The sequence below is a fragment of the Apaloderma vittatum genome, unplaced genomic scaffold, assembly GCF_000703405.1.
Source record: "Apaloderma vittatum isolate BGI_N311 unplaced genomic scaffold, ASM70340v1 scaffold4796, whole genome shotgun sequence".
Taxonomy (NCBI): domain Eukaryota; kingdom Metazoa; phylum Chordata; class Aves; order Trogoniformes; family Trogonidae; genus Apaloderma; species Apaloderma vittatum.
The window spans coordinates 12,207-35,358 of NW_009723241.1; the positions used below are offsets into that span (position 1 = coordinate 12,207).

The window sequence follows — 23,152 nt, forward strand, 5'->3', positions numbered from 1 at the left end:
TCCCTTGTCCTCCTGCCCGAGAGTGGGGGAAGGAGGACCGCAATCATGGTTCATCCTTTCCAGCTCTGCCTTTCCAGACTTCCTACTAGACGGGCTTTTCTGAGTTGCTAATGCTTCCTGTTTGCAGTCCTCTCTCGAATGAGATTTGCAAGGCTTTGGTGCTCTATGGGTACGAACGCCGGTCTTACGATGTCATTAGGAAAGCAGCAAAGAGCCAGCAAAACCCCCTTGTATTTCCTAGTTGCAGTTTGTTGTTTTGCTGCCCTGACGAACCTCCTGGCTCCTTTTCCTCCAGCCACAGAACACGAGCTGCAGAGATGTTTTCTTGTCTGTGGGAGCCCCTGGATCAACTTGATAATTTTTCTTTCTTAGACGTAGGGGTGATACTGACTTGGCCTTTCTGCTTGTTTGCGTAGCTGAACTCTACAAGCGTTTGTTTTGTGATCTTGAGTCTGTAGCAAGGTGAGTGGCAGTGAGAACTAAAGTCCCTATTTGCAGGGTCAGTGCAGCGTAATCAAGAAGTCTTCTGTTGAAACTCGTGGCTTTTTGTCTTGCATGTTGTTGGAACGCGCCTTTTTGCAACAACTTTTTAGATCTTTGAAGCTCCCTTTAGCCATCTTCCTCCTGCCCTTCAAAATAAGTAGTATTAATATAGCCAGTATTTCCTTGTAGATCATACTTTCAAGGTAAGTCGTCATCGTTTCTTTTTAAACCCCTGGGACTGCATTGCCCGAGACTGACTGACCACACTGAGGGTTTTTGTTATTGAGAAGAGCGAGTGATTCCTTCAGGTCTCTTAGTTTGTTATGTTATGATACAACCTGGAGGTGGAGTGGTTTAGTTTTTTTCACCAGCACAACCTTGCTGGCATGTGAATACCCTTTCTTTTCCTGTCCTTTTGTAGGAAATGTCCTTTTCTGCAAAGTGCAAAATGCAGCCACTTACTTCATGCTTTATATTCCTGCAGTTGTTTGTTTTTATCCAAGTGTTGAACCGTGTGTATATATCTATATCTCAGTATTTTTTAGTCAATTTATCCATATAATCCTGTTATCCACTGTGCGTGCTGATCCTGCAAAATCATAGGTATTGTTAGATCTGAAAAGTGTGATCTTAATTCTGCTACTCGTTAACCAAGGGACACGTTGAATACTCTTGCACTTAGGAAAGATTATTTGGTCCATCATGGTTTTACCTGTGAGCCACTGCTAACTGCTCTATACTTAGAGTTCTGTAACTTACGGAACTATAAAGCCTGTGATGGCTTTATCTAGCCCGTGATTTCTTAATTTACCTGGGAAAACGCTGTCGGAGATGTCAAATGTCATTTAAAGTACGAAATCTATTTCTGCTATCCACAGAGCTGGATTGCCCTATAATGGACTATTGGGTTCAATGTGATTTGTACTCAGTAAGTTCATGTTGATTGTTGCTCATCTCATTATGCCAGACTTTCAAAATATTTAACTTATTTTTTTGCCTTGAATTTTCTCAATTCGAATTCTGAAGTTGGACTATTAAAAGAAAGCATAAAACAGACCCGGTAGCTGCTTTCTCATCACTCCACTTCATAGGGTTTTGAGCCTCTGGAAGATAAAGTTGCATAACTGTTTTGAATTAGCTAATAGTTCAGAAGTCATTGCTCGCGTGGAGCGAGCATCTCTTCCTTTTGACTTGATTTTTTAATGAGAGAGGGCAGGAAAACATAACGTGTTCACATAAATACACACAGAGAGTACATATCTTAACGTTTCCTGGATGCCATTTGTTGACAGGAGTCTACGTTCTGCGTGGTTCTCCGTGGAGCCCACTTGGGCCAGGCTGTGCTGAGCGATGTTCTTCAAGCCGGCTGCGTCCCGGTCATCGTTGCCGACTCCTACATTTTACCTTTTTCTGAGGTTCTGGACTGGAAGAGGTCTGTACCCTCCCCATTGTACGTCGAACCACTGCAGCTTCATTGTATTCAGTGATCTGAATAAAATCCATGTGATAAGTCAAGCGTACAGGGAGTTACAGGGGTTAGAATGCAGAGTAAGGTGCACGTGGTCTTTACTTTTGATATATTAGGCATCAAAAATAGGAGAGGACAACAAACAAGGCAGAGATGGTGGAGCATTTGTTTATCCTGTAGGCAGTCATATTAGTTCTAAACCAGACTGAGTTTATTATCTTGATTATCTGTGAGATATTATCTATGATATTATTATCTGTGAGAACTGGCTTTCTGAAGGAAAGTAAATACTAAAAATTGCATCATGTAAATGCTAAATTCTCTATATTGCATCGTGATTCCTAAGATCATCTCAGACTGAAAGACGTATTTGTTTTGTAGCTGAGTGCACTGTATCAAGAGCCTAGATAATTTCTCTAATTACTATTCCCAGTTACATTATCTTGGGTTAATATGTACAAAAATTACGGGTTTGTATTCAGAGCACTGTATGTGCTGTTACTGTTTGGTGACTCCAAACAAGCAAGTAAGTGGCAATCCAGAGATGAGAATTCAGGATTCCTGGGGTCTCTGTCGCTTCCACGTTTATATCTGTACAGAGCAGTCCAGGGCGTTTTGTGGTGGTGTCTGTGGGCAGACTGGCTGGTGGTGTGAAGGAACTGCCACAGAATAATGAATTACGCTGAGAGAAGTCTTTTGCTTTCTGCTAATATCTTCTGAATGTGTCTTATTAGAATAGGACAAGATTCTGGGTTGGAAAAGCAGTTGACATAAATTAATGTAGGAGCTCTTTCTTCTTGTTTTACCATTTGTTTTCTGTTTGTTTGTTTTGCTTTTAGGGCTTCTGTTGTCATCCCTGAAGAAAAGATGCCCGAAATGTACAGCATTCTGCAGAGTGTCCCCCAGCGACAGATTGAAGAGATGCAAAGACAGGTAAAACCACGGACTGTGCTTCAATTATTTTCCTTTATTTATGGTTGGAGTGCAGGTTTGTACACCTGAAATCTGGTGGAATGCAGAAGCATCTGTTGCACACTCGTGTGACTCTTGATTGTTGGGCCCTCTTCTTGCTTTATGCTAAAAAACCCCACATTCACTGTTAACTTTTCCATGTTGTGTCTCTCTGCCCACCGCTGAGCCGCAGCTGTTGATCAGCACTACGTTACCCAGCAGGTCAGGAAATTAAGAATATTGGGTACGGTCACCTTGGCGGAGGAACACTTTGTTTCTTTTCTCGTACCTGGTATTTAAATTGTATTAAAGAAGAAGTTCCAAAGTCTATCTTTATCTAAAGAGAAGCTTGGTAAATATTAAGGTAAATATTAATTATTATTAATATTAATAATATTAAGGTAAATATTAATTGCTCAAAAGATGAGGGAAGCAGTAAGTTCTGAACATTTTGAATACTTTAAGTTCTTCTGAGAGGGAAATTTTTACTTTTCTTCTGAGAGAGAGATTCTACTTACTTGGTGACTGGAAGAGCTGAGATCACAAACTAGCAAAGAACTAATGTGTTAACATGTGAATTTGTGTCTTGGATCTTTCATCCTTGTCACCTTAACTTCCTGTATTGTCACAAGGTAGGGAGATACTGTCGTCGTCCTTTTTCCTGACGAACAGCTGAGACATAGAGAAAGTAAGAGCTGGGTACGTAGGGAAGAAGTCAACTGATCTCGGGTGACTTTTAAAGATGCACGGGATTTCTGGAGCCAAGTTTCTGTGAGGATCGTGAAGGCGTATTTCGGAAATTCTCTCACCCAGCCTTAATGACAAAGCTGCCTTTTGCATGGTCCTTGTCAAAAGCGACCCAAGACACAGTTTTTTCAGGGCATAACCTGCAACTTTTGGCTGATTTCTACTTGGTCGCCACTGCGCAGCGTATATTAATACTGGCTACGTGCGGAGAAAATAGGTTTTCAAATTTAGTGATAGATATCTTTTTTGGATTCTGTTGCCAACTTTACTTCGTTCTCCCATTCAGAGTCTGCAAATACGCCGTCAGCAGTCGGGAGTCGCCTCTCGCTTGTCCCTTCCCGCAAACGAAGCGTTTTAGGGGGCCCCATGGGCCCAAGTTTCTGCTGGGGGTGGCAGGTGAAACGAGAGCTTTACTGGGACAGCTCCTAGAAACACAATTTTGCTTGGTTTCCTTTTCTTTTCCCCCCTCAATGGAAACATAGAGATGTTAACATGAGGGAGTTTTGCCAAACAGAGCTTGAAAATTGCCATTAATAGTCTGTTAAAGCGTGCGTTGATTCTTGTTGTCTATTTTACTAATATCACAGCATTATCCTGAAAGGATTATTTTATTCTTCTACAAGGGAGGCACTTGATGTTAAAGACAGCTTGAACAGTAATTTTGAAGTATGAAATCAGGAAACAACACTCATTTGTAAAAAAAACCCTACAAAACAATCAAAAAACCCCCTAAAAACGACAACAGAGTGGGAATTCTGTTTTTTTCTAAAGCTTCCTCTTCCATCTTGATGCCTTTGTTGAGGACGCAGTTGTGTGTTTTGACAGTAAGAGTATTGGGATGGAATCGCGAGGTTTCTCAGGCAAGGATTTACTAAGATGAAGCTCCACTAACAGCTGTTTGTAGGATGATCCTGCAAACAAACTGGGGTGATTTATTCTGTTTATTCTGCTTAGCTGTGGAAGGGCAACAAAAGCTTGAAAATATTCTGGTTTTGCAAGTACCTCATATCTCCAAGTAATATTTCAACCACCTTCTTTTGCTGCTTCAACTTCAAGGGCTGTTAACACTTGATGTACAGTATTTTGACGCTGGGTTTTTATTGAGTGGAAGAGAACATACTGAAACTGGTCTTTTGGTATGTTTTATGTTTTTCCAGCCCGTCCTAGTTTTCACTGAGCTCTTGCCGATAGTTAGATCACAATGATCGTGTTCTTTCTTGTTCTCGCGTTGTGAAACGTCTGGAGTTTGGTGTAACAGCTACAAGATGGTTGGTGCACAAGTGATGTTAAAATGAGGAGAAAGCGATCCTTGCAAAGAGCTAATGTTCAAATTGGTGTGAAGATTGTTTTACAACATCACACCGTTTCCTTTGCATTTAGGATGGGTTTAGGTTTTATTGCGAAAACTGATTTTGTTGCACATACACTTCTGCTAGGAGTACAATCTGTTTTTGATAAAGACTTGCCATCACCTGCCAGTTAACCTACTTTTCCAGTAAATTAAGAAACCAGCTGACGTGTTCTGACGTGAGCATGGTTGAGATCGCCCTCTCTTTAGCCAAACAGAACAAATTCTTGCTCTAAATTTCTCCTGGTTTTGAGTAGGATGAAGCACCCATTCATCATACCTGTCAGGCTTTCTGGCTCTGATAACCTTTGTGGGTTCAGAGCCCTGTTGTCTGGTCACTTTGGGTTCAGTTGGTGTCTTGATAGTTCTCATCCTTAGTTAGAAAACCTCATAATTGAAACAGATTTTATTGTAAACATTAGCTTCTCGGTTTTCTTATTAATTAGGTACTACTTCAGTATTTTATTACAATTGATTCTCTGGAGATCATGCCCCGAAGTTTATATATATACATATGTGTATATACATGCACACATATGTATGTATATGTAATTTTTTTCAAGTTGAAATAGATTGTCTGTGTTTAAGGAGTAAAGTTTTCTCCATGCTTAATTTTTGCTTTGTTTCTTGGAGTACTTCTAGCCATACATCTGCTGGAGAGGAGAGGAAAGCTCTTTAAGAGAAGTTGTTACATTTAAAATATATAAATACACATATTTAAGAATATTTTCATATGGTTTGTACCCTGATCATGACAATACTGTCATGAAAAGAATGAAATACAGGTGCTTCAGCTTTGTAGTTGTCGTCTGCTGGGATCTGTGGTGGGTGTTTTCCTATAATGCAAGTTGATTTTGCTCAGTTGTTTTGCCAGGCAGCGCGTGACACAAACAGGCAGGAGGTTTATTGCTTTGAGCAGCGCTGACCTGTGGGAAATCAGAATTAATTTCTACTGCCCTGCATTATACCTGAGATTTTGGGATTAGCCATATTCACTTACGCTTTTATCGGTCAAACTTGCAGAACGTTTTGCCCTCACCAACTCCTGTTTCAGTTTTCTGTTTTTCCTCGTGAAAGAGAATAGTTTCTGTGTGTGTTGCCTAGTCTATGCTGAAGAATTGTTATGTATTTCTGTTACTACCTGAGAACCATATGAGAACTTTTCTAAACTCCAACAGACTGACCGTCAAAAAGAGCCCTCGCTAGTCGAGCTGCTAAAATTAATAGCGGTCTGGATGAAACCCGTGCGTCTCTGGGATTGCCGTCTCGTCCATTTTCTACGGTAACGTTGTCATTCTCGTTTTCTTTGAAGCTTCCTTGAACCATCCCCCTCTCACAAATAGTTCCATATGGAGCCTGAAGTGCCCAGAGGCGAGGTGATGGCTGCACAGCGACCGAGCCAGCCAACTCGCTGCTGCAGCCTTACGCTGTTGGTTTTTCTTCGCCGCAAACCAGCAGGCAGGTAGCGACAGAGGGGCAAGAAGCAGGAGTAAACGTGGCAGGGTTATAGGCTAGAGAGTGAAAATGGAAGCTTTGTCTCGCTCCTGAGGAGGAGTGGAGTAGGTAAAGGGGGGAAAAAAAAAAGCAACCCAAAATTTTGCAGAGTATCTACTTATCCCAGGTCTTGTATATTTTCCCTCTCAACAGAGTTTTTTGAACGTTTTGCTTTGTGAGCCTGATAATCTCTAGAACCGTGTTTCACTGCTGTAGTTCATGTGAGTCTTGTATAAAAATTTTCCTCTGTGCCTTTTTTTCCTGTTCTTTTTGTGAGACATGAATCTGTGTCTGAATATACAGACTCTTTGTAAATGTAAATGTTTTCCCTCACTAAATATCTTTTTACACAGATAGGCTCCTTAAGATGTCGGGTCAGAATATAGAAGTACTATGCGATGGGAATAGAAGAGTTATTCCTCTGTTTATTTAGACATTCTTTCTTACTGAATGGATTTTAGGTAAGGAATTTATTTTCAAAAGCAGGCCTTGTGTGCCTCTTCCTTTTTAACTTCATAACGCCCCCGGTCTCCTAGAAATATAAATTCAAATTAATATCTACTCTGGAAGACTGAGTGACTTTGTTCGCTCAGATGGTACAAGAACGAAGAGCTGGTGGTCTCGAGTGCAGGAATTCTTTTCATCCCGGCTTCCCAGGGAAACAAGGGTATGATCACACACAACGTGCCTTCTAATTTCTTTTCTGATCCTCCTCACTGCCTGTTTTCAACCAAATTTACCGAGGGGTGGAGATGTTGGAGGTAAGAAATCCCATAAAATTCAGTAGCTGTGTGGAAGGTAAGCAGCCCAGGACAGCACGGCTTTGTAAGGGAAAATTTGCAGCTCAGGCTAACAGTAATAGAAAAACTCCCTTGCAGTTACCCCTTATGAATGATGCTGCTTTGGGAAAGGTTTTAATTTGGAACTGAGTTGTCTTAGGCCAATAGAAATTAAAGTACAGCCTGACCAAATGATCAAGTGGCAAAAAGAATGGAGTATATGAAGAGAGGGGTATATATATGCAATTTCAAATAGCCTTTTCCTAGGCAGTGGTGACCTCTTAGTCTGTAGTCCCTGGGAAAAGAGTTGTTAGAGCTGGGATAAATAGTTAAGGGAAAATATAAATCCTGTGGTCAGTTGTGGTCCATAAAAGTAACATAAGAATTTTTAGAAAGGAAGAAGATACTATGCCACTCCTTAAATCTGTTGTATGTCTGCACCCTGGATACAATTTGTAGTTATTCGTAGTCACATCTTAAAAGGTATATAATGGAAGAAAAATGATCAGAAGTTTCACCAGAAGAGTGATTAAACAGTGTAACATTCTTCATCTTGGAAATGAATGCTTGAGGATAAGATGAGGAAGAGCGATATAATTCAGAACTATAAAATAAGAAGGTCATGAAGAAAATGAATGAATATGACTGCGCATTGTTTGATACCATTTCATCTAATGTTTTCTAAGCCTTCTATTATTTGGAATCCGGTCTAAAAATATGAAAAAGGAGATGATGTTTTTGCAGGACTGGGAGGTAGTGTGAGAGACTCCGTGCTTCAGCATTTTGTGTGAGTGAAGGGGTTTTACTGGCATGAAAAGTGAACGAAGAAGCCCAGAGAAAGAAACTCTGTCAGAGACGAATGCGAAGATACAGCCTCTGGCTTACAGGTTCCAGAGCTGCAGACTTCTGGGAGCTGGAGAGCACTTTGAGGAAACGGTGCCTTATGTTTGCTGTGTCTGTGAGGGCAAGTTCCTGAGGTCCTTGCTGCAGAGCGGTGTCAGGGGCCCAACACAGGAGCAGAAGGTGGCTCGGTCAGAGCTGATGGCCGTGATGCAACTTCAGGACTCGTGTTTTGGAGGAGACCTTGGTATTGCAATGCCTTGTGGAATAACCTTGTGAGATCATCAGTGCTTTTTTAAACGCACCTCGACTTTGATGGCTGCCAGACACTTCAGTGAATGTTGCCTGTGATGTGTAGTTTCCACCTTTGTGGGAATGGAGCGTTCGCTTTCCCGAAGCCCCAGCTGCTCAAATAGCGCCCACGTGACGTTCTTGCCTTTTATTCATGAAAGTTTTAGATCACGACCTCTTGTCTTTTCAGCCCATGTGAACACTTAAAAACCTACGAAGGCGTGTAAATTCAGTTGAAAGAGCACGCGTAGAAAGTGTGTTGTTGGCAGGGTTTGTCCCCGCAGGCGGAATACCTGGACGAGCTGTTGTGGTTTTTCTAGCGCGGGTCCCGTGTGCCTCAGCCCTGACCTGAGGAGGAGTTCAGGCACCGGGGTCAAGCAGAGCTGAAGACACGCGCATAAATCACTGACTTGTTTTAGTGCCGTGTTCGAAGGAGGCGAGTGGCTGGCTTTGCTGACCCCTCCTCCCTTTCGTTTAATGGGCTTCTCTGGCTCTTCTTTAAAGAGGGCTCTGTGGAGTAATTTCAGCTCTTATCAGCTCGCTGACAGCTATATGAGCCTTTCTGCTGGCTCCAGGCGAGCGCTGCTGGCGTGTGAAACATCCCCTTCCTCCTGTGGAACGGTTCAAGCGAACGGGTGGTGCAGCTCACGGACAAGAGCTGACATTCAGCTCTCGGTAGCCGATGGCACAGAACTTCATTTCAATATCGACACTGGAAGTTCTTGGAGCACAGTTAGATTTTTTAAAATTATTTTTTTTACAAATCCTTTTAGTGATAGTATTCAATCTCCAGCTGCAGTTCTTTCACTGACAGGGGACAGCTTCTGTCTCGGGGTTCTTTAAACTCATCGTTATCACATGTAAATGAACTTTCATCTGTCTGCCATTTGTAGCTTTTGAAGGAGTGCGGCCGGAGAGGCTAACCCTGCTTTAATCCTCCCAGAGTGCTTTCGGGGGAGCTCCGGGTCCCCCATAAATGTCAAGCCTGGACAATTTGCCATCTTATCAGATGCGGTGAAGTTAGTTCCAGCTCTCTCACCCCCTCTCCAGAGGAAAGATTTGTTGCTGCAAACAGCAAAGGAAAGGCAAAACTTTTTTTTTTCCTGGCTTACTGCCAGGATCACCAAGGGAGTTGTAGAATCCTTGGCATTTATATGCGAGACTTTCATTGCTCCCCCCCTCCCCGCTTCATTTGTTGCAGAGAGTATCCTTATCCTCGATTTTATCTTTTTTTTCCTGTTGTCTGTCCTGCCCTGTTGCTTTCCATCTCTGAGAACGGGCTCTGAAATTTGAGGGCCGTCAACACCTCAATAAGTAATTTTTGCAGGATGCAGTTGTGCTGCCTTTCTTTCTGGGCTTGCAGCCTCTAAACAACAAAAGGTTAAACTTCAACTGTAAGAGGGAGATCGTGCTCTTTTAAGACAGTGTTATTTATTGTTTTATTGTGGTTCCTTTAAGATTAGGTTTTGAGAGTCTGTATGTTGTTACAAAGTGGACTTTTGGTACTTAGCCTTTGCACCTTGCTGTATGCAGCTTGCATAGAGTACGGATAAATCCAGATGATCCAAAATTTGGAAAGGCATGTACTTCTCTGAGAAAGAACACTTGAAAATATTCTGTAAATATTAGTTAGCTGCAGATAAATAGATGATTAAGCACCTCTCCTGCTGTTCCACTCATTCTTTAGGGTCTCCCTCTGCTGCTGCTCAGACTGTACCACGTCACATTTGATCAAATTTGCTTGCTCCACTTTTATTGAAAGTGTTTTTTACTTGTGTGGTATAAATACACTGCATTGCTGTAGTAATTTGCATGTGAGTTTATTAAATTGTAGTAGTAAATACACCTTGGTCATGTATTCACTTTACTGATGAGTGGCTCAGGGCACGAGTAACTTGTACAAGGTCAAATCGCACTATTATACTATTTAAATGACTAAAATATATTTTACAACACATTGGGGACCTTTGGCTTTTAAGTTACAAGGTTTTCACATGTTCTGTAGAAACGATCTGCTGCCAGATAATATTTAGGTGGCTCTTCCTTTGATGTTTGTAAATTGGACAGGTGGATGCCTGCGTATAGGAAAACTGTGTCTTTGTTACAAATGGAAAACTGAACTCTGCTAGGAATATACCGTAATGCTGTTTGGCTTGCAGATGGTGTAATTTGGGGGTGGGAGGGTTGGCTCCTTCCTTTTTCCTTGGCTCTTTTTTTCTCCTATATTTTTTTTTTCTTTTTCCGTTAGCTGACAATTTTGAACACCCTTTCAAAATTAAAATGGCACCAGTCTTTGAATACATAATCTATTCTGGTGGCTTAAATCTGTACAGATGCTCTAGAGAGGAGGACTATAGAGGACAGGATCCTAATAGTGGAATAGGGAAGCACGGATAGAAGTTGTTAGATCACGGTGAAGCTTAAGAAGTAAAGTTTCCTGCGACTGGACTCAGCTGGTAATGGCATTGTGGTTCACAGGTTACTTCATTTTCGTTTCCATTCACAGCACAGTTCACCATAAAATGCTTCCCAGTTCCTTCCTTCATATTGATAGTAGTCGAGGTGAAGCAAAAGATTAATACAGAATAACTATGCAAACACCAGTTGGCGCCGTACTTATCCTTTTTGGGGTAGCAAGGACTTCTGTAACAGGTTTTAATGTTTGTCTTGGAGATTACTTCTCTTTTTTACAGAATTTGGCTTTGTGCAGTAATGAGTGTTACTCTTTAGCATGCTATTCCAGGTGCTTGCAAGGAAGGAGTAAATAATCTCTATTGATGTCTATCAGTTCTTTTGCCCATGTAAAATTATTTTCAGCTCTGTTTTGTTGCAGTGTGACCAGCACAGCAGGCAATTATTAATTGTTTCATCAGCTGGTTTGAGTCCTGAAGGATGACATCTTTTTACGTAGCTGGAGCTCAGATCAGTTGTTTCAAAGGTGTGAAGGAAAAATCAGCACCGTGTCTTAAACTGTCTTTTTCCCATAGATGTGAAAAAGAACTCGTGACTACCAGTCCTTCAGCTTTTATCCTTCCAGAAGTCAGTGAGTTAGATCTGTTTTCAAGCAATACTGGCAGGAACGTCTGCGGTTCAAGTTATCCAGTGTTGAAAACTGTGTGTATGGGGTACATGCGTGGTTAAGCTTCTATAAAATAGAACTATATAGCTTACAGGAAACTGAGCAAAGTGTTTCTTCATCAAAAGGGCAAGTCCTTCCTGGTGTAGAGCTTAAACTACGAAGTTGAGGTATGTGCTCGTTTTTGACCGCCATCATACGACGGTAACCCTACCTAGGTGATTTTTTTTTTGCTTGCTTCCAAAAGCTGTCCTTTCATGTGCGTGATTGGCACCGGGCTCGCTTTGTGTTTGGCTTCTCTAATCAAGGGAATTTAAGCTTCTCTTCTCCCAGCATTAGTACAGCAGTCATGGGAAATCTCAAACAAGACGGATCTTGTTGCAGCGGTCGACGCAAATAAAAGCAGTTGTGCTTTTATTTATTTATTTTTGACACTGGATGCTGATTAAAAGTTTCCAAGCATCCTTGAGCCGTGTTACAAAGCCGACCGGCAGAGAGCAGGGCAGCTGCTGAGGAGGGGAGAGCTGCCGGTGGACGTGGGACAAGATCACAGTGGGAAGCATCAACGTGTGTAACTCAGAAAGCTGGGAAAGGTGTAAACAGATCCCCAATTTATCTGTAGAGTGGGCTCTCCAAACACTGTTTTATTGGCCGGTGGCTCCTGCTTTACTAACCTCTAACCTCTGCAATACTCGGAGGTGCCGCCCACCAGCCAGCTTTGTCTTTGAACCCCCCTTGGCTCCTGCCACCTCAAAGGCTTGCAGGCAGATTCCTCTGTTTTGCTTGGGACCTCACCTCACGGCGGGACGCCTGCAGCGGGGAAAACCGATCTACCCTGAGAACATAAGACATATTTGAAGGCAATACCCCCGGGACTCGAAACCTATTGCTTTCAGTTTCAGGAGCTGTCCGTCATGTGTCAAGAAATGTGGCTGAAACGTCCCCCCGCCCTCCAACTTGTGGGTCCCCCAGCAGTTGAATGTTCCCAGCGATTACACGCGCGTCTTTGTTTGCCGTTATTTTCTGGTGAATCAGTGATCGCGTGCCTCGCTGCCGGGCTGGTTGCACGCGGAGAGCGTGCAAAGGACAAAGTTGTCGTGGAAAAGATACGGATACAAGTAATTCCGACTGCTCCTCAGGTTAGGTGTGCCTACTCCTTCCCAGTAACAGCCTGGTCAAACTGGAGGGATTGGGGAGCCCTGCAAACCCCTAGAAACCAGGGGAGGGGAGAAGAGAGGGGGCTGGTTTTGGGTCTTTACCATATTACCAGTAATAATTATGTCTGGAAACCAGAGTAGGATGTGTGTGACTTCCACAGCTGGGTGGTTTCTGCAGTGTCCTTTGTCTGTGAAGAGGAAGACAGACCTGGAAGCTCCTTGGGAGCAAAGCTCTTTGGGTACACGGTAGCTATTTTTACATGACGTATCTTTACATCCCCCAAGCGCTTTATGAAATACTGTTTTTTATCTCCTCCTGCTCCTTTCTCTGCTGGCTCCGTCTCTGTGCTTTGCGACGACAGTGTTGTCAGCCCCGGCTGAGAACGAGGTGGTTCCTTGCTGCTCTCCTAGGGCTTGATATCTTCTTCTGTGTCAGATATTTGAGCCAGATTTTAAGCAGGGCAAGGCTCTTGTTCGTAAGCAGAAAGTGAAAACCTTTGGGGAAAAAAAAACAAAGAAAAAAAACCAAAACACCACCAAAAAAAGCACCCGAAACCAAACAAAAAAGCCCAAACCACCACAAATTCTCTGAAAATATGGAAGCAAGACTCAGAACGTTAACTTTAGCAGATGTGTTTCAAAGAACCCTTCTCCTATCTGCACAGTCCGTCTTGTTGGATGTATGGACTGCTGTAACTGCTGCAAGTGATTCTTTTCGAAGCACTGCAGAGGAGATCTGAGGGTGGCTGAAGTGCAAGAAGCTTCAGATTAATATCTGAGCTTGCGCTGACTTTTTCCTTTACCCGTCGCTCTTATGAGTCAGCATTTGCCGAGTAGTTTGCAGCAATAAAATGGAGAGTCAGTAGAAGTGAGCTACTCCCAAGTGGCAGGTATCTGAAGAGTAAAACTAGTATTTTGAACTCTGACCTCTGCCTCCTTCTGAATCAGCAGCTTGAAGAAGAAAAGAAAGAAATTTGGGTGGTGGAAAGATTTATTTTTCACTCTTCTGTATCTGAAATAGGCAAATGTGCTTGTTTCCTGGCTGAAATTACTACAGTAGAGAATATTGAGCCAAGAGATTAAACTCACCTCCTGCTTTGCTTCTGCGGCCTAAATTACTAAATTGCAGCCTAAATTACAATAAAAACTAGCACCACAACATGTCTACCTAGAATTTCTTTCTTAAAATGTAAGGCTGTAATGACACAAATTACTGTTTTGCTTGCTCGTGCTGCAGGAGTGTCTTGTAATTAAGGAATATTCCTCTATGGGCCACTCACAGAGGTTGTATAAGCTAAATAAATGAATGTTTTCAGGGCTTCACTTGGGAATCACGCATAGCTCAGAAACAAGAAGTGAAAGATGGAATGAAAATTCATAAACAGTATTAAAAACCAACATTGTCATGTTCCGTTAGAAGCAAAGCTTAACTAAACTGGGGACAACTGTATGTGCCTTGCGTTGTCCTTTTGCTCATTTCTCTTTTTCCCTTCTGGAGAAAATTCTGATTTGAGCTTTGAGAACCCTCAGTGCTGCGTTATGGATTAGTCTCTATCTGAAGCGATCAGATGCCCCCAAAAGTGCAATTCTTTGTTACTCCCACTTTAAAAGTGGCCTGCTAGTGTTAGGAGCAGTCTTTACACAATGCCTGCAACTACTGCTTTTCTGGAGTAGGTCCTTGGTGACAAACAGGCAACGCAACCAGCTCCGGTCAAATTTGAAAGGTGCTTTTAATCTGATTTTATGTAAAACATGAAAACCATTCAACAAGCTTTTCAGTTTCGGGCAGGTTAGTGGGATTTTACCAGTATTGAGTTGATTTAATGGATTAACTCTTAAAATCCCTGCATGAAAGCCCGTGGATGGGGACGTTTTTACTTTCAGAGAATGATTTTTAAAGAGTTTACCTCCCGTTTGGGGCAACAGTACTGGCATTCCAAAAGTGAGCCAGCTTTTCAGAGCATTGCTCTTATGTTTTCCCGTAGCCTGAAGCACACAAATTATTTTTGATAAGTGTACCCTGCATTCGTGTTTGTTCTCGTTTCACATCTTCGTGCCTTTCTGGGAAAATGAAAGGGCCCTTGATGGTTTGTGAAGATAGGACTTTAAGGGGAAGAAGGATCGTGGCCCACGGCTTGTCACTTACTCTGTCTTCTCGTGCACCCGTAAAAGAAGGAGAACGGTTTCTTTGGGAGGTATTTTAACGTAGCAGAGCTCTAAATTTCTCTAAAAATGACCCTGTTTTTTGCCCCACTGAGAATCAGAGAATCCTAGACTGGCCTAGGCTGGAAGGGACCTTAGAGATCATCCAGTCCAACCTCCCTGTCATGGGCAGGGACGCCTCTCAACTAGATCAGGCTACTCAAGGCTCCGTCCAACCTGGCCTTGAACACCTCCAGGGAGGGGGCAGCCACAACATCTCTGGGCAATTTATTCCAAAGTCTTGCCGCCCTCGTACTGAAGAATTTCTTCCTAAGGTCCAATCTAAATCTATTCTCCTTCAACTTAAACCCATTTCCCCTTGTCCTATCGCTGGACACTCTTGTAAAAAGTCCCTCCCCAGCCTTCCTGTAGGTTCCCTTCAGGGATTGGAAGGCAGCTATTAGGTCCCCCCGAAGTCTTCTCTTTTCCAGACTGAACAATCCCAGCTCCCGCAGCCTGTCCTTGTAGCAGAGCTGCTCCAGCCCCTGGATCATCCTTGTGGCCTCCTCTGAACACACTCCAACAGATCCACGTCCCTCTTATGGTGGGGGCACCAGAACTGGACGCAGTATTCGAGGTGGGGTCTCACAAGAGCAGAGTAAAGGGGGAGAATCCCCTCTCTTGCCCTGCTGACCACGCTTCTCTTGATCCATCCCAGGATGCGGTTGGCCTTCTGGGCTGCATGAGCGCCCTGCCGGCTCATGTTGAGCTTCTCGTCTATCAACACCCCTAAATCCTTCTCTTCAGGGCTACTCTCAACCAGTTCTGTTGAACGTGATTGTGTGATATTGCTAAGGGTCCCAAACCACATTATTTTTTTTCTTTTAACCGGAGTTCTTAGCACTTTCTAGGACCAACAAACTCCTGTCTGATTATTCATAGTATAAAGTTTTCTGAGGGTTTCTCGTTGTTCCTCCAGAAAGAGGAGACAGGTCAAAATTCATAGGCTGAAACGTGGGAATTTGAGGTTGTAGGGTCCTCAATCTGAAGCCAAAATTTGTCATGGGAAACTTTTTTGTATAAGAAGTCAGTTTATCTTGACCCTCAGTAGCCTCCTTAATCTTACTGCACAATGGAGAGAGGTTATGGGGAGGCAGGGAGGTACCTGTGACCAATTATAGGAGCTTGCTTGATGGGCAATAACTTATCAGGGCTCAGTAACTTAAAAAAACATTTGATTATAATATGGTGTCACACGTAACTTAAGAGCCTGAAGGTCTCAGTGGACAAACTCCTTGCCCAGAACTGTTAGATGCACAGTGGAGCTGTAGGTATTTGTGGTCACATCTTCTAGATCTCTGCTGAAGGTACACGTTTTAGCAAAAGCGTGGCCACAGACAGTGACTTTGGTAGCATTCGGTAGCTCAATATTAGTTTTGTTAGTTTAAAATTTCTTTTTTCCAAGGAAAAAAGCAAATTTATTTTTTTTCTGTTCTTCTCTTCACCCCGAAATGTGAAGTGATGTCTCGTGACATCTCAGTGAGGTGAATATTCCACGTACTGCTGAGAGGCAGAAGTAGAAGCGAGAAATTAAATGAATGACAGGCGTTTAGCTGTAAATAAGTAACAGAACCAGGATTAAAGCAAGATCACCGAGCTTCCAGGGCAGTGCTGCTGCGGCAACTGTGCCACGCTCTTTCCTTCAGCCAAATTTCCCCAACCCAGCTGGTCGGGGAGTGAAAACTGGGAGCACCAAGAGCCGCGGAGAAGGGAAGGCCCGTGAGTAGAGTCACCCCCAGCCGGTGTGAGAATGGTTACGTTTGAGGGCCTCGTAAACCTTTGCGAGGCATTTTGGAAACGCCAAACTCCTGCAGTGGGGCAAGATTGTATGGCATCGCGGCGCCTGACCTAAAAGCTGAAAGAAGTGGTGGTTTATGGGCAGTTAACTTTTACTACCCTTCTGCGATTCTTGGGTTTTTTTCCCCCTTTTGCGAATTTTACCGGCTCCCACCGAGTCACAGGCTGTGAAAAGACAGGAGGCTAGGAAGTTTCTTTCACCGGCTGTTTTCCCCTTGGTGTAAACCTTACAGAAAGTATTCTTTTCCTTGCCTCATGCCCAGTGTTTTTCTTTTCGCAAACTAATCAAAAGATTTACATTGATGTGTCTTGCACTCTACACTGGAGCACCATTAGAGGCATTAACACTAGAACTTATAAACATTATACAAATGGACTTTGTAACCTGATGCTATGCAGGCTTGTAAGGAGCTTATAAAGAGATGCGAGGCCCCTGAGCGTGTTTATTTCTAAGGAAAATAACACCTTGCCTAAATAAATGTTACTTTCTGGGAATCGGCTCCCCTGTCACCGTGTGCTGCTGTCTGTTGTCTCTTAGGAAAATAACTGCGAATGCTTCTGTCCCAAACTCTCGCCTGTACCCGTATGTGCTGGGTGTTCTCAGTTCAGTTTCATCATCATCCGCCTGAACAAAATCCTGGAACCGAAAACCTGTGGAATCGAGCTTTTGGTTGGGATGCCTGCTTGAAGGGACGCAAGATTTCCCACGCCATCTGTTTCCAGGAAAACTTCACGAGATTTCTGAATTTCTTAAATCTTACAGATGTTGCTGGCGTTCTTCGAAGTGTGGATATGCATTTGTAGAGATGAATTAATAACTCTACAGTACATTAAGCGATTTTAGCCGTTACCGAATGCGGTGGGTTTTCACGGCCCTTCTAAGGAGGATGCGGTGGTTGAAACTGCGATGTGGAGGAAGAGAACCAGCTTAGAGCTACGTGCCCGTGTTTGTGACCGTTGGTCTGCAGAGCTCATCCCCTGGAGAGAGGGCAGAGTTTGGTCTCCGAATCCTTCCATTGGCTTTCCTGGTGAGGCTCTCTTGGCTTTGTAAAATTAAAAAAACAGCAAATTAATTTCATGAGGAATCTGAGAGATTTCAGTTCCTTCCAACCCACTGGGCAACTCAATAATGTAGAATCATGGAATCATAGAATTATTTGAGTTGGAAGGGACTTCAAAGACCATCTAGTTCCAACCCCGCTGCCATGGCCGGGGACATCTTATATTTCTCATGCTCAGCCAAGACGTTCGATACTCTACGTCTTCATCCTTCTACATCTTGGTGCAACTGTTACAGAAAGCAACGCTTGTCTGTCATTCAGCATGGACCTAGCTTAGATTTTCTATTTATCTAGAAATTTAGAAGGGGAAGAGAAGCCGTGTTTCTTTAATACCTGTGTGCAGTTCCTGGTAAGCCACGCACCCAGAATGAGACCCCGTAGGTTAACGCCCGCTCATCGGTGTCGTTTTGGCAGTCGTACAAAGTCAACTTTTGATCTCTGTTTGCAATTTAGATTGCCCGCAGCCGAAGCGCTGCTTAGGTGTACACAGAGTGAGCGTTCTCAATGAGTCTGTGGTCCTTAGAAAATTCTGAAGCCTCACCAAGCAGCCTACTAGAGGTCTGGGAGTTAATTTCAGTTCATGTTAAAAGAATCATAGCTTGACCATATCCTAGTTGTGAGTAATCAGTGCTGTGCGGAAGACAAAATCTCATTATGGGTCATTTATTTCAAGATCCTATAAGGCTTTCAGGTAACTCTAATTAGTGTGTAACAATTGCTATACCTTACAAATTGTTACGCCTGCTCTCAAGTATATAACCAGTAGCCTTCTGAATTCATAGATGTGGAAAAGAGAAATGGGCAGCTCAGAAAAAATGCGTAAGAATATATAAGAAAGCTTAGGAGTCAGGAACAGATCCCTCTCTTTTTTTTTGTCTTTTTGTTGTTGTTGTTGTTTCTCTCTCCTGTACCCCAAGTGCATTCGTGGGATTTTATCCCTCCTAGGTATTTGTTACATTCCAACATAAGCTTATTCAGCCACACCAAGCGGAGCAGAAAATACATTTCGAATGGAATGGGCATACTTCTTCCCAATAGAAAACTTTCCCAAAATGTTTAGTAACTCCTCACGCTGAGCAGCAGACACCGGCAAGCCATGTTAATCAGTTCTGCTTTATAAAAGCAAACAAGGTGGGTAGGAAGTAATGAGACCCTGAAACATCTGCTCGGAGACTTTGAATCCCCTCAGAAGGTTTTGAGTTCTCCCTTAAAGAAACACAACTCCAAAAAATGACAAGCAACTGTGGGAACGTTTTCAAACTCTTTACAAAAAAGTAATTGCATAAATATTTGCCTATAAAAAGAAAATTCCCTCTGCCCTTTCCTCCAGTTTTGCTTCTGGTATAAAGGTGTAATCTGCAAACATTCTTTCAGCAAAGAGAAGCTAGATCAGATCCGTCCTAGCTTTGTCGCAGAAGGAAGAACAGCTCTGATTGCTGTGAAGCTAGATAATTATAGATATTACAGTATTAATAGCCAGTCTTAGAGTTAGGGGATACTGTCATGTAATAACAATGAAATACATGGTCCTGCATGTATTTCACACAAATAATAGCCACTGAATTACTTGATAAAGTTACACGTTGAAAGGCTGCATGAAATAATTTCTTCTTCCTGCTTGGTGCTGCTTGTAGCAGCGATTCTGAACTATAATGAGAAAATGGCGTGTGAAATTTTGTGTTCTTGCTCTTGTCTATTTAGGATACTTTAAAAGAGAGGTTCAGCATTGTGGTCAATTTTAATTCGTAATCTTTGTCTGATTTTCTTTTTAAATCAAGTGCCTGCTGGGTTCTATGTAATACGTTTTTCTTTAAGAAATGAAAATACTTAAGCCTTTGCTTAGCATGTGGTGTTGCTTTACGTACTGTCTTCTTGGTGTTTTAGGAAAGCAGACATTATTTATTCTTATCTGTTTATATAATGCTTCTGCTTTTACAGTTGGACTTGATACTCATTTTGTTCTGTCTTCTTAGTGATAGGCCTGTTATCCAGCTGTTAAGTCCTACCAGGGAGAGAAATAGGGAGAGGGAAGTTATTCTGTTCTGGAAGGAAATTGCTTTGCACCCTCCCTGGATCACAAGCTCCAGAGAAGTATAATTTTTGGACATAGCGGTCTGCTTAATAAAATTTTGAAAAACTTTGAGTTCATCATTAATGTTCTCTCAGAAGGGAAGTAGTGCTCCAGAGAGCACTTGTCTCTTTCCTAGTTGGCTTTTTTAAATTGTGAAATGGATTTATTTATTTTTTTCATCTTAGATATTTAACAGAACTGAAGAACCTGTTGTACAAATTACCCACAGAGCAGAGTTTGGGCAACTGGGCTTTAGTTGTGAATCCTGTAGCTTGCACTCAGAGTAAAGTGCAAGGTAACATATGCATGAATATGTGCAAGTTTGCTTGTGAATTTGCATTTTCCTCACTTGTAATCTTTCCTGTACGCTGTCACTTAGCCTGGTAATGCTCCAGCCTGAGCGGCACCTGCAGGAATCACTCTTTATCTTTTAAAAAGTAACATCAGTGCAGTGAGACACATTGGCAATTCCTTAGCAACTGCTAAATGAGAGTTATTTTTGGTTCATCTTAAAGTCTGGACCTCCAAGCGCTTGCTATTCCTTCAGTAACTTGATATGCTCAATAATATTTCATATTCTCATAGCACGTGATTAAAACCAGCCTGTGTGCAGAGCCTTTTTGCTCTTTTGTGTAAAATAGCACTTGCCCAAACCTGTAGGTTGTCCTCACTTGTATTCTGGCTCTGAAAGCTTCTTCAGCTTCCAGTTATTAAAAAAAAAATTGTCTTTTGTTTTCATTGTTTTGCAACCTAGATGCAAATACATTCTTAGAGCTGAGACTGATCCGTAGGGAGACTGCAAATGAAATTACCTTCTGGACACTTCAGCGTTTCCCGAACTAAAATGAGGTTGAAAAATTTCACATCTCTTGGGCTAAAACACTTGAACTGCATTTACTGGCGACGCGTGTTTCCTTCTGGGTTGGATGGGGTCCCGCAGGATCGTTTTGGTGGTTCTAGACATCTGACAAGTACGTTTATTAACAGAGAATCGGGTATGTCAGCATTGTCATTTCCAAACCCCTGGCATTTCTGGCGCGAGATTAAAACTTGCTGTACAGGACCTCAGCTTGAAAACAGCTCATCTGTGAAATTCAGCACATCTGTGTGTGGGAAAATCAGGTTCCAGCAGTTTTACTCTGCCCGTGCTGTAAATTAGCCTAGATTAGTGATTGTAACAAATGAGCATGTACTTTTCGGTAAACACTTTAATATTTTTGGACGACTCTAGAAGGTATCAGTTTGGCAGGGTTCACAGGTGCTGAAATTCTCTAGCTGATCAGCCGTCTCTAATATTGATGTTAAAATGCGACTTCTAGGTTCCACCTTTAGGCTGTGTGCTTTTACTGCACCGTGGATTCCTCTGCCTTGGAAAAACTGAGTCTAACAGTGATTTCTTCTGGGGTCAAACTACTTTTGACGTTTTGCAAGAGGAGAACGTACGATAAAAGCGTGAACGTAACCAATTGCCTCGAGTATTCTCCTGTTTAATCGCTTGCGAAGTAATGCTGCAGCTTTTTATTGGCTGCAAAGCCTGTTTTTTTGGAGGGGCGGGGTTGAGTTTTGAAGCCTTTGGGGCTCTGTGGAAATACCCTAGCTATGATAAACGTGCCTCCTGATTTTATTTCCACCTGACACGTAGATTGTGCTTGGCGAGCCTGAATTGATTCTGAAGCCCTGTATCTGGGCGACTCGAAAGTGAACGATATTCTCTTTACAGGCGCAGTGGTTCTGGGAAGCGTATTTTCGATCGATGAAAGCCATTGCTCTTGCTACTCTTCAGATCATCAATGACAGAATTTACCCGTATGCTGCCATTTCTTATGAAGAATGGAACGATCCCCCAGCTGTGGTAAGTGAATTCGTTTGATACGCTCATAAAAATAAATCGTGCTGGTTTGCTTTGTTTTTTTTTCTCTCTTCTATAAAAAGTATGTGCTATGAAACTTGGTAATAATCCTGTGCGTGTTTGTGGGGGTGTGTGTTGTGTTGGCAACCTGCACGGATGAAGCTAATATATTTTATGACAACTGGCAAAATAACTAGCAGTTCATTTTATGTCCTGGCGGTGAAATGCGAACTTTTAACTATTTCTATTGTGCACACTAAATTACTTGCTTGTTTAGATATTTATTTATTTTCCCTGTGTGCGTACACACACACTTCTTTAATTCTTTTGAAATTAGCATGAATTTAGAAATGAATAACTGCAGTGGAAATAGTAGGTGGAAATACTTAAGATCTTAATCTGCAAGGCTCTTTCCTGTAATTCTGATGAAATAGCTAATTATTTCTATGCCTAGAATTTTCTCTGTGTTATTTCTACATAACTTCTCTTGTACAGAAACCGATGAGCAAAGTTTTTCTGGGGTATTTTTTTCTTAAACAAAAAAAGACTAATTAAAAAACAATTTCACTGGTTGAACCCACTTCTATTAAGAAGAAATGCTGGAGTATTAATTAACCTTCTGCACCGAGCAGCTGGTTCTGATTTTTTTACTGTGTAAACGCCTGCGGATGATTTTTCACTCATAATGGGTTAATTTTCTCTGTGTCAAAGAATAACTTTGCTTTACTAATAAAACTGAATTTACTGTCCCAGTTGCTGATGCTTTAGCAGAGGTTCTCTGCCAGCTGGGTGAGAGCGCTGGGGTCTGTGTTTCACTTTAAACTCCTCAGGCGGGTGGTGGTTTGTGACCAGTTGTCAACGGAGTCAGAAGCTCGTTGCCAGGCTTTGGGAGATGATTTCCCGTTGTGTGGAAATTCGTTAGGCTGCCGAGAGAGAAAACATGATGCTTGTCAGTGTTTAAGGAAGGAGTGCAGCCCTGTGAGCGTTACGTAGGTGCTCCGCGAGATGTTCAGGTGTTCTGACCGCCTTTAGGTTCCGCTGGCAGAAGAAGCACTTGGTGAGATGAAGAGGACAGCTTTAGGATTGTTTAACCTCGAAGAGGCTGCAAAACCATCTTCTCCTGGGTTCTCTCCACTACTGAGAACCTATCTGGTTCTGGGGAAGTTAAGCTTACTCAGAGCAACAAGCAGTTTGTTGGGGTTTTTTTTAATGTATACTTTGGAAAAAGATATTTATATTAGTTGTTAAACGTGGAGGTTCTCAAGCAGAAGGTTTACAGCCACGTACAGAACAGAACTGTGGAACTCTGCAGCTGGGGAAACACGGCAGGGCAAGGGCTGGGCAGGAATGTCGTGTCCACACGAGAAGGTAGAAGCCTGGCTGCAACTCGACAGGCTGGAATTCCTCCAGGACGTTGGAGCTAACGCCTCGTGTCGTGACTCTCTGGTGCCACAGGCGGTCGGCTCCTCTGTGGTTTTACATCTCAGTTGAAAAAATTAGATGTTTATCCTGGTCTATGAAAACGGCTCAATATGTGC

General features: G+C 42.5%; 1 protein-coding gene across 1 annotated transcript in view; it reads left to right on the forward strand.

Moving 5' to 3' along the window:
• The window catches only part of EXT2 (exostosin glycosyltransferase 2), a 69,835-nt gene that overhangs the window by 10,324 nt on the left and 36,359 nt on the right, over nucleotides 1-23,152 (forward strand). The window contains exons 5-7 of the mRNA XM_009872027.1: nucleotides 1,776-1,915; nucleotides 2,791-2,884; nucleotides 21,486-21,617. Coding sequence (XP_009870329.1) covers nucleotides 1,776-1,915; nucleotides 2,791-2,884; nucleotides 21,486-21,617 — 366 coding nt within the window. The remainder of the gene's footprint in view (nucleotides 1-1,775; nucleotides 1,916-2,790; nucleotides 2,885-21,485; nucleotides 21,618-23,152) is intronic.